Source organism: Hyperolius riggenbachi, chromosome 1 (genome assembly GCF_040937935.1).
Source record: "Hyperolius riggenbachi isolate aHypRig1 chromosome 1, aHypRig1.pri, whole genome shotgun sequence".
NCBI classification, from domain to species: Eukaryota; Metazoa; Chordata; class Amphibia; order Anura; family Hyperoliidae; genus Hyperolius; species Hyperolius riggenbachi.
The window spans coordinates 103,776,948-103,789,363 of record NC_090646.1 but is presented as its reverse complement, the minus strand read 5'-3'; the positions used below and the strand labels follow the sequence as shown (position 1 = coordinate 103,789,363).

The 12,416-nt window shown below is 41.9% G+C and overlaps 1 protein-coding gene across 2 annotated transcripts in view; it reads right to left on the bottom strand.

Moving 5' to 3' along the window:
- Positions 1–12,416, bottom strand: part of TAPT1 (transmembrane anterior posterior transformation 1) — a 129,591-nt gene that overhangs the window by 22,826 nt on the left and 94,349 nt on the right. For both annotated transcript variants that reach the window (XM_068277773.1, XM_068277781.1), the window contains exon 10: positions 104–163. In XM_068277773.1, the coding sequence (XP_068133874.1) occupies positions 104–163 (60 nt within the window). The remainder of the gene's footprint in view (positions 1–103; positions 164–12,416) is intronic.

Genomic DNA, 12,416 nt, shown 5'->3' with positions numbered 1-12,416 from the left:
CTCCACCCGCTGGATGCCGCTCCTTCATTTACTGCACCCTCTCCCTTCTTCCTCCCTACACAGCAACACTATACAGAACTGCGGCCACTCGGCAGGGACTTACATTTTTCTGGCGGCTGCTCACAAGTTCAAAGGCAAGGCTGGCTCTGTATTCGCTGTACACCTTCAGAAAGCAGAAAGAAAAAACAGGAAATATAATAAGCTAGATTTCTACACAGGGCTTCAAATATGACTTTTCTGGCTACTCCCAAACTCAAAGTACAAAGCTTAAAATATTTTAGAATGCATCAAAATGGCCCTTCATTTGAGGTGTTAGGGTAAGACTTTAGGCCCATACACACGTCGGATTTGCGCGGACGGGTCGTTTGAACGTTCCGTCGTTCGCACGTTTCCGCATGAAATCCGGCGTGTGTACAGACTATCGTTCGGGAGATAAGACTGGTTACCAACGATCCGCCGGGCGGATCGCTGGTAACCAGTCTTATCTCCCGAACGATAGTCTGTACACACGCCGGATTTCATGCGGAAACGTGCGAACGACGGAACGTTCAAACGACCCGTCGTTCGCGCAAATCCGACGTGTGTATGGGCCTTTTGCCTTACACCTTAGAAGGCTTTTCAGTGAAAATGTCTCAGTGCAACCTCCAAAAATGAAAGCATTCTTAACATAATGGGGGTAACTAACTAAAGTTTGAGGACAATGTAGAACACAAGTGATCAACTAAACCTGGACCTTACTTTGGCCATATCAGAACATCAAGGGTATTGTTGTAAGATTACTAAATTAGAAATTGGATGACTGCAGTGGCTCTTGCTGCTGGAAAGTGCATGTAACTGCAAGAGCACAAACATTTACGGTAATTTCAAAACCACTCTTTCATTAAAATGCTTTAATTCAAAAGTTCTTAAAAAAAAAAAAAAAACAACAAAAAACTTTACAACAGCTTGTGAACAGGCCAGAGGTCATAAAATGGGTCAATTATCACATGAAAGTAGGGAAGAGCCCCTCATACCCACGCTGCAATTTTTCAACCTATTTTTTCATGGTAACAATTTTTTTCGCCATATTGCGCAACATTTATTAAAAATTCAATAAACGATGCTTCATGATGTAGGCCACCTGCGGCGATAGTTTGTTTTTTAAATGTTGGATTATATAGCAAAGGATCGGTCCGATCCCCATTGAGAATCATGGTAATTTACTGTGACCGTGTGAACAATCATTTACACGATCGTTCATTTCCAACAATGCTAACGACACTAGCAAATCAACCAGATGGATCAGGGAAAGATGGCTCATTGGTGGAGATCCCCGATCCATCTCGCTGTGGGTACATAGTTTAAGACTGAAACATTGTGACAAGGGCGGCAGAGGAAACAGGAAGAAAGCAAAGCATACTGAAGAATGGTTTTCTACAATGACAGCTTAAAGCAAGATGCAGTCAGCCTCCTGCAGGGAGATGCCTCATGACATACAGTATAGACTTCAGTCCAGCAGCTGTCAGCTCAGCAGTATAGCAGTAAGCAAAGCTCCCAGGTCAAAGTATTAACACAGGCAACAAGGGACATAATTGCTGATCTCATTACACTGAAAAGTTACACGACAGAGGACACTGGGAGGTCTGATACGGCAAGTGTGTCATTGTATTTACTATTTGTACGTTAAATTGAAGGACATGAATACAAAGCACTAATCAGTCTACGTTCAGGTTTTTATAATTTGTATTGCTGCAGCATCTATTACGTTTATGTGTAGGTCCTGGCACAGATAAATATTACACTTTCCCAATCCAACACATTTCAACCATTGTGGTACATTGTGGTTGCAACAGACCGTTTAAAGAGTAACTCCAGTGAAAATAATGTAATAAGAAAAGTGCTTAATTTTTACAATAATCATGTATAAATGATTTAGTCAGTGTTTGCTCATTGTAAACTCTTTCCTCTCCCTGATTCACATTCTGACATTTATCACATGGTGACATTTTTACTGTTGGCAGGTGATGTCTGTGGAAGGAGATGCTGCTTGCTTTGTTGGCAGTTAGAAACAGCTGTTATTTCCCACAATGCAACAAGACTCCCACAGTGTGATGTCAGGACCTCAGAGCTGTGAGGCGCTGACATTACACCGTAGGAGGGGTTTCACCACAAAATCGGCCATACAGAGCCCCCTAATGATCAGTTTGTGAAAAGGAAAAGATTTCTCATGGGAAAGTGGGTATCAGCTACTGACTGGGATGAAGCTCAATTCTTGGTTACAGTCTCTCTTTAACACACTGTAATGTGGTGCGATTCAAAGTCTATGAACAGTCTACACAACGTCCCTTGCAGTGCGATGCCAGAAATTCAACTGTACCAATGCAAAACATGCAGTGCGTTGCTAAAATTGCACATGTTAACGTGCAAAACTGAAGCTGCTGTGAAAAAAAAAATGTTGCATACTCACCTATGGAGTGAAAAGGCTCTGGATTCTATAGAGCATTCCCTCTCCTCTCTCGGTGTCCTGGTTCCACTGCTGCCCGCCGTTTGAATTTGCTGCCTCCGGGATCACTTGTGTCTCCAAGTGCTCCCAAAGACAGGCTGCTCCGTACCGCACACGCGTGAGCTTGCACATGCATAGCAGTCATCTTCCAGAGCACACGGAAACTCGCGTGCCCCCTCCTGAAGGACACCAAAGGCGTATTCGACCATTTGGTCAAATATGTGGAACAGAGGTGACAGCGCTAGAACGAGAAGACCAAAGGGTGATGGAAGACTCTGCAGGATTTAGAGCAGGGGTCCCCAAATGTTTTGGGTCGAAGGCCAGGTCAACATACTTCAGACTGCTGGGGGGCCGGAGTATACACTTCAGCAGCACTTTAAAGGAAACCTGAACTGAAAATGAACAGTCAAAATAAACATGCACACGTCATACTTACCTCCTGTGTAGTCTACGCCTCAATCTCTTTCTCCTCTCCTGCGTCCTGTTTGTACACGGTAACCAATGGAATTCTCTGCCCTTTATTTTGAAAATGGCCGTCATCCCATAACAGCTTCCTGGTCAGCACACTGTTATACTGTATTATCACCCACTTGAGCGATAAGAAAACATGGACATTACATTGCTCATCAGTTGTCCTTTCAGTTATTACTAACAGCAACTGATATTTCAGTTCTGACAAAATCTTGTCAGAAATGGAAGGAATTGTTGTAAGAAGAAAATGGTGAGCTTTTGAGGGGAACGTAGGGTGAGGCAAGTATGTAAAATTCATTTGCAGATACATCATGTGTTTATTTTAAATAATTTTACTCGGTTCAGGTTCCCTTTAAAGAAGGTGCAGATTGGTCAGCCTGCGTTACATCACACGCCACCGCAAATGCTTCTGGTTGCATTATATGCATGTTATAGCTATACATAAATCTAAGGTATTTTTGCTCTAATAAATAAATAGTGTTTATACAAGAAAGAAAGCGGTTTATGGGTGTTTAATAGATAATTGGCATTTGAGAGATTAAATTCTTCTGCTCTATGATAAAATCTGTGGTATATGCCAGACCTCCATCAAACTAGGCCAGCAGAGAAAACCAATCCACCGGGGAACTGGCTAACTGAAGACATTCCTTAACCCTGTGAAGATGGGTGAACTCCTCAGAACACTGATATGCACATTCTTTAACCTAAGAGAAACAAGGCCTCTAACCTCTGCTAATAGGTGGAGGAGATAGGAGTACAAGACACTGTACAAACAACTAATGTATATTGGGATCTAACATCTGTGGGTAGGGAAATGAAGCACGCATGCAACCATTAAAGGAAAACCAATGAAAATTAACAGATGAGAAACCAACAACGCAGATCAGGTTTTTGTGTTTGGGCTGCTGATAACATTTCAGTTGACAGTTGCCAAATCTGTATTTGAATGATCAAAAGATCAAGTGACTGAATGAATCACTATGACTAGGTCCACCATAAAGGATACATGAGCCAAATAAGGAAAAATCAGATTTACATACCTGGGACTTCCTCCAACCCCTAGAATCCTATGTGTCCTTCACCACAACTCCACTCTCAGCCTGTCTCCTTGGGTCTCCCCGGTAGCGGCCACCGACCTGGCCAGGTTGGCAGCTTCTGATCATGTGGGCGGATGCAGCGCTCGTGGTCACGCTCCCACAGCCGGGAGCAGAGGATTCTACACAGGCGAACGCTACCGGCTACGTGCAGAAGCCGCCAATCTGGCCAAAGAAACTGGCTGAGAGCGGCGCTTTGGTGAGAGACACATAGGTTTCTAGGGGCTGGAGGAAGCCCAGGTAAGTAAATCTGATTCTACTTTAGTTGGCTTATGCATCTTTTAAAGTTAAAATACACAGTGGCCTTGAAGTCCTTTCCTGACTCGTGAGCAGCCACAATGCGCAGCCGCAGGTTCTCAATGAGCTCCTTTGTCTAAGCCATGACTGTCCACAGAACAACTGCAGAGAGCTGCTGTTTTTCACTTGCTGAGTTGATTAAGAAGTGGTTTCCCAATTAATCAGGGTAATTAGGATGCTTTAGAACAGCTTGGACTATTTGGAATGGTATAGAACTTTTGATTTACCCACAGACTGACAGTTTGTGAAGGGTATGAATAATTTTGGATTGGACACTTTTTGCTCAAATATAAATAAAAGCTGAGAAATGTTTCTCTCCCCCCCCCCCCCCCCCCACACACACACACACAATAATGCCTCTTGTACATTGTCTTATTATCTTTTGGGAGACATTGTCATTTCCCATCAAAAAATTACTTGCTGGTTTAAAGAAAGACTTAATTTTTACGCATGGAAGTGACAGCTTCTGCCTTGTGGTATCTTGTCAGGAAAATAGTAAACATCACTGATAAGCAAATTACTGTCATAAAAGTTTTCCTGGCAGAATATAACTTCCGAGAACAGAGGGAAATAGAAAAAGGTTAATAGTTTATGTTTTTACATTTAGGGACACTTAATAGGCTGCCACTCAGCAGAGCAACAAAACATTAATTCTACTTTGTAAATGTTTAAATATAAACTAAAACCATGGGATATCTAAAAAAAAAAGTCATTTTTAGGAGGAGGAGGATACAATTGTTTCTCATCAATGTATTTTCACCTTGGGTTTACTTTAAATATAATAATTAAATAACTTTTTTTATAGCAGTCATTTACAGTAGGTATTATTAATCTGGTGGATCATGTCACCTCGGGTACACGTTAACCCTAAACAATTCTCACCTTCTGTCTTCTTCAATTTCCGGAGTTTCAATTATACAGTAGCAGAACACAGGCACCAATATCACATACCCCATCACCAATAATCTAGTATGGCATTCTGGCTATATAACAACCGACTGCTGGCAGCTAATCTAGGCACCTACCTGCTGGCATCATGTCATTCACCTGCTGGTATCGTGTCACATAGTACACCAAAACTTCCATGCTGAAAAGAGGTGCTCCCATTTAACTATAATGGGGGCTATTCATAAAGCATTCCCGCATGCGGTAATGCTGAAAACAGCTAACTTTACCGAACACTTAGCAAAATGTCAATTCATAAAAGCTGTTACCGCATGAAAAGCTGACATTCCTGAGCAGTGAGGTAAATTACCGCCTTGTGCGGTGATTAACTCAACATGTTAGTTAATGTCAATTCATAAAGATTAGAGCAGGCGGTAATGACACAGAGAATACCGCCTGCTTGGAAGATGTGATAAGGGAGCAGATAAGAGCAAAGTTAATGGGGACAGATCTCCCAGGCAGCAGCAGCGAGAGCGGAACAAACAAGGCTTCCCTGAATACTCCAGGCTGTGTTTTTTAACCTCTTGAGTACCGATTTTCACATGTACCGTATTTTACATCAGAAAGCCTGCATGTGTAACATTTCTTGATGTTCTTGTAAGCTGTGGCAATTACACAGATTGTTTAGAAAGACTAATAGACAGATTCAGCACAGAATCAGGGCAAACAGAGGCAGTATAACAAAAAATGCACTTCTACAGGGAAGTTGGGGATGCCTATTTATTGCAACGCTGTCTTTGCAAGGAGAAATGTAACAACTCAAGCAGCTTCTCATGTTACCGCCAGCTTAGTTCGGAAAATCCCTGCATTTCTATCGCAGCTGTAAACATTTTAATGAATTAGCACACAAAAAAGTCTAAAAATACCGAATGCGGTATTTTCCCGACAAGAGTTTTTCCCCGCACAGCCTTTTATGATTTGACCCCATTTTAGAAAACAATTGACTGGAACAGGAATGCTCATTAGAAGGCCAGATATTTACTTTTTGTGCCCCTAGGCCAGGTATGTTGTGATGGACCACCTATTCCATGTGCAGTGCCCTCTTCGATGTGTACAATCCACATACAGCAGCCCTTTTCTTTCATGAACAGCTTCCTTGAGTGCCAATTTCCGTTTTTCATGTGTTGCTCCCCATTTTCAGCTTCCTCCTCCCCATGGGCTGCAGCCAACCAAGGCCCGGGCCTTTGTGGCCTTTCTAGAAATCTGGTCCTGCTCATTAGGCGTTCTCACACTCCTAAAATACTATTGGCCTCAGGTGAGTGACCCTACAAGTATTACAGCCAAGCATTACAGCTGCAACAAAAGTGGTTAATTTACAGCAGCTTCTATGTTTCCCTAATTACAGAGTTCCTGCAATGATTTCTAAGTAGCGGCCAACTACATTCCTTATTAGACACTTGGAGGATGAATTCTTTCTGCTGTTTTGACAGATTTCTTGATGCATCAGCAGTTCTGTCTAAATGGTTCCTTGAAAGGTCTGGATACTCCCACAGCTTAAGGATGTAATGTATTAAAATGACAACACTGAATGACTTAAGGTTTAATACTGTGAGAAAAATTACGTGTCTTCCCGTAATTCTATCCTGTATGTCACCCATGAGGACAAGAGAGTAGGAGCACTGAGCAATCATTTATACAGTACAGAGCCCAGCAGCTTAGCATGTCTGCAGAACTGTACACTAGGGGGCCCATTATAAAAAGAAGCAAAACCCTAAACCGCACCTTAGACGGTTATAACACAGTTTTACTGGTTTTAAAAGCTTTTCCTATTTATACAGCTTTATCCAATCTTCAAAACTATCCGCACGTTTCTGGCAATTGACAGGACTCATCCCCTCACTGCTGCCATACTAGACTTTAAAGTGAACCAAGCACCACTTTTAGCACCCAGGGCATCTCAATAGCATATTAACCACTTCAGCCCACAGGGTTGTTCATTTTTTGCATCTGAGAAACTTTCACCTCCCATTCATTTGCCAATAACTTTATCACTACTCATCACAATTAATTGATCTATATCTTGTTTTTTCCGCCACCAATTAGGCTTTCTTTGGGTGGTGCATTTTGCTAGGAATTATTTTATTCTAAATCCATTTTAACAGGAATATTAAGAAAGAAATGGAAAAAATTCATTATTTCTCAGTTTTTGGCCATTATAGTTTGAAATTAATACATGCTACCGTAATTAAAACCCATGCATTTTATTTGCCCATGTTTCCTGCTCATTACACCATTTAAATTATGTCCCTATCACAATGTATGTTATTTGGAAATAAAAGTACATTTTTTCAATTTGCGTCCATCACTATTTACAAGCCTATAATTTAAAAAATTATATTAACCACTTCACCACTGAGCGGTTTTACCCCTTGAGCACCAGAGCAATTTTCACCTTTCAGCGCTCCTTCCATTCGTCTATAACTTTATTATTACTTATCGCAATGAAATGATCTATATCTTGTTTTTTTTCGCCACCACTTAGGCTTTCTTTAGGTGGGACATTATGCCAAGAATTATTTTATTCTAAATGTGTTTTAATGGGAAAATAGGAAAAAATTTGGGAAACAAATCATTTTTCAGTTTTCGTCCATTATAGTTTTTAAATAATGCATGCTACTGTAATTAAAATCCATGAAATTTATTTGCCCATTTGTCCCGGTTATTACACCATTTAAATTATGTCCCTATCACAATGTTTGGCGCCAAAATTTTATTTGGAAATAAAGGTGCATTTTTGTCAGTTTTTCGTCCATCCCAAATTACAAGCCCATAGTTTATAAAGTAACAGTGTTGTACCCTCTTGACGTAAATATTCAGTCCCTAAGGTAACTATTTATGTATTTTTTTTATTGCAATTTTTTTTTTATTACAAAAAAAAAAAAAAAAAAATTGGGGGAGTGTGGGAGGTAATGAGTTAATGTTTAATGTAAAACTATGTATTTGTATATGAAAAATGCTTTTGGGTGTAGTTTTACTATTTGGCCACAAGATGGCCACAGTAACTTTTTGTAAATGCGTCCTGCAAGCGTACAGGAAGTACGCTTCCAGGAAGTTCAAGGAGCTTGGGAAACTTTTTTTTCACAAAGTCTGTGGGGCTGAGATCAACGAACGGGAACGGTTTTTCCCGTTCACTGATCTCCGTGCGAGAGGGCGGCGGCGTGCACGAGCGCACGGGTGCGCGGACAGTGGCGGATATCTACACCCCTGATGGTTAAAGGTTGTGCACAGGGGCGGAGATATCCGCACCTGCGGTGGTAAAGTGGTTTATATACTCCTTTGACATGCATATTTAAAACGTTCACATCCTTAGGTAACTATTTATGCTTTTTTTTTTTTTAAATGTATTAAAAATTGTATTTGGGTAATTTCTGGTGTGGGAGGTAAACAGCTAATTTTAAATGTAAAATAATGTATTTAAAAATGGATGTGGGTGTAGTTTTACTATTTGGCCACAAGATGGCCACAGTCAAAAAGTCCTGGGAGCGATTGATCTCGCTTCCAGGAACAAGAATGAGGACGGAAAACATTTTTTTTTACTCAGAAAGCCTCTGATAAAAGGCTGTTGGTTTTTCTGCGGGGGACTTTGATCAATGAATGGGATCTATGATCCTATTCATTGATCGCTGAGCTAACGGCCGGCGGGAGTAAGCGCAGCCTATCTGGACGAGAATGTTTGTAAAGCAGAGAGCAAACAAAGTCCTTCATCAGCAAGGGGGGGGGGGTGGAGATATTGCACACTATGGTTCAAAGAGTTTACAGAAACCACAGATGCTATCTTCACACCTTCCCCTGGATAAATAATGGGCAGCTAGAAGGGGAGGGAGGAACATGGCAGCTCTTCTAGCGATTAGAAAACTGCAGAAAAAAGTGGCGCTTGGTTCCCTTTAAGGTTCTGTGCAATATGTCTGATGAATAACCAATGACTGCAGGTGAGTGTGGGTGGTAGAGCAGTGCAATCATCCTCACCTCTGCAGACCAGTGATTGTGTGATAACAAAGGAACACCAGCATCTTCAAGAAATAAAGCCTGTACAGACACACCTACAAGGACTGTCACCTGGAAGGAATTGTGAACTGATACCCCAGGTGACAGTTCGTGGTCTAAGTTCTGTACAGACGAGTCACTGGTCTGCAGACTAGCAGAACATTCGGTTGTTAAAGGAGAACTGTAGTGAGAGGTATATGGAGGCTGCCATATTTATTTCCTTTTAAGCAATACCAGTTGCCTGGCTAACCTGCAGATCCTCTGCCTCTAATACTTTTAACCATAGACCCTAAACAAGCATGAAGCAGATCAGGTGTTTCTGACATTTTTTGTCAGATCTGACAAGATTAGCTGCATGCTTGTTTCTGGTGTGATTCACACTTCTGCAGGCAAATAGCTCAGCAGGGCTGCCGGGCAACTGGTATTGCTTAAAAGGAAATCAATATGGCAGCCTCCATATACCTCTCACTACAGTTCTCCTTTAAGGAGGGCCCATAGCAGAACGCAAGACAGAGCAGCATGGAGCGGACAAGGCGAGTAGAAGAACAGGGATGGCCTGCGCACAGACAAACCAGTTGGATCTCTTGCTGAGGCATATGGGGGGGGGGGGGGGGGAATTGGAAATGAGAGTAATGATATAGGCTTCAATTCATCAAAGGGTGTTCGATAACAAAATCCCAGTCCTTAAAATACCGCATTCGGTATTTTACACTTCACTGTGCTAATTCATCAATATTTTCACATGTGTGGTAGAGGTTCGTTAAGTTACCGAAGTACTACGGCTTCAGTTCATCAAAGGCTGTTCGATAACAGCAGAGTGGTGCAGAGCAGCTTGGAATGTCTGTGTTGTTACAAGCTGATAACAATAGAAGGCATCCAGACATCTCTTTACATGTAAACGTGTTATAGTTACTGTTACTTATACTGCCTCTGCTGCTCTGAATCTGTCCATCAGTGTTTCTTAACATTTTACTTATTTGCCACAACGTAGATAAACTTCCTGGAGACATTACAAATGCCATGCTTGGTGATTTCACCACTTGCATCTTTGCATATTCAAACAGGGACTCAAAGGGTTAAACGACCGAAGGACATCTGGGGATATCTTTTGTCCCGTTCTCTCTGCTCACTGCCTGGGGGGTCTGGAAGCTTGTGTGGAGAAGCCTGTGTGACCTATCAGCACCTATCAGCAGCACTTGCAGGAGAACAGGGGCTGTTTCTATTGGCTGCCTGCTCCTGTTAATCATGAAAACATTCACACAGAAGGCTTTGGAAGCCTGTAACCACAGAGGAGAGCTGGAGATAAACACGGAATGTGCTAGCGAATGTGGTAACCTTGATGAATTAACATTTACTGACATTTGCTGACATGTGTTGAGCACACGTCGATAATTTATCTCATTGCTCTGTCATTTCAGCTTCTCATTCGGTAACAGCTTTGATGAATTAACATTTTCTTAAGTGCTCCGTTAACTCAGCTGTTTTCAGCATTACCGAATACGGTAATGCTTGATGAATTGAAGCCATATAGTCCCATATACACCTTACCTACAATGCAAATTCTGAGAGGGTGGAGTAGGGCTTTAAAATGAACCAGAGTTGAAAATAAGCTGATGAGATAAAAAATTGTATTTATCCCCCTACACTTAATGATTTTTATAGATATCCCATTGCTTTATTTTATATTTAAACATTTTGTTTAAAAGTTTTAAAGTAGATTTATTGTCGCTTCTCAATGGCAGTTTACTAACTGTCCCAGAGTTAAAATACATAAACTGTTGACCTTTTTCTCTCTCCCCCTGCCCTCAGAAGTTCTATTCTGCCAGGAAAACTTGTATGTCTGTAATTTGCTTATCAGTGAGGTGTACTATATTCCCGACAAATTTAGAAACTGTCACTTGTATGCCTGAAAATTAACACTTTCAGGCAGCAAAATAAAAAAAGAAAAGCCTGGTTATTAATATGTTTTGTATTGTAGATACACATGCTTATCTCATGTCAAATGTCGCCTCGGGTATACTTTAAAGCAGGGGTCAGGAACCTTTATTGTCTGAGAGAGCCATAAACGCCACATTAAAATGTAATTCCGTGAGAGCCATACAAAGGGCTTGATTCAGTAAACTGTGCTAACCCAGTTAGCACGCCTAAAGACTTTGGGCGTGATAACTAGGGTGCTAACTGGGTTAGAACCGTTTACTAAATTCACATTGTGCGCAAAGTCCCACACTGAAAACTTTGTGTGCGCACAGCGCGGTGTGCACCAAACGTCGCATCGCGGTGCGACGAAAAGGGTGCACCCAATGCGCCTATAAGGTCGCATTGGGTGCGACTTTAACGTCACATGTTGCAACCTTCAGGTCGCACCCAATGCGACCTTATAGGCGCATCGGGAGCGCTGTTTTCGCGGTGCGTGCGTAAAGTTCTGCGCGCGGGACTTTGTGCGCGATGTAAATTTAGTAAACTGTGCTAACCCAGTTAGCACCCTAGTTATCATGCCCAAAGTCTTTAGATGTGAATTTATCATGCCTAAACTAACTTAAGGCGTGATATAGGGCTTTTCACAGGCGTTCTAACACTTAGCACGGTTTACTGAATCGAGCCCAATATGTTTCAAACTGGGACAATAGGGCTCACATCCCTGTTGCCATGGTGATGTGTATACAGTTGATCTGCCGGGCAACGGAAGTCTCAGACACGTCTTCAGCTTCTCTTGGGTTTCAGCAACATCAGCAATTTCCCTGAGTGCCAGACAGGAGAAATACAGACTAACAGCTTGTACAATGAGCTAGCTGACTTGGGGGTTGATTCACCTTGTAGGATGAGATCCCTGTACTTTGGCCCAATAGGCTGCTTGTCAAGTGACAGGCAGCTTATTGGGCCAATCAAAGTTCGGGGATGTCATTCTACAAAGTCACTGGACCTGCCAGGATCCAGGGTGGGATAATTGGAGCAGCAGTTAGTTTTGGGGGGAGTGCGAGTAAGTTAGTAGTGCATGCTACAGCAGTAGCGTGCACTACTTTGAAATTTTATTTGTACTGCCACACTAAGCTGTGTTGCTTGAGCAGTGTAGCTTAGTGAATCAATCCCTACTGATTTGTCTGTGAGCGAGATGTAGCCACTTTAAAGTTTAAAGGGAAGGTCAG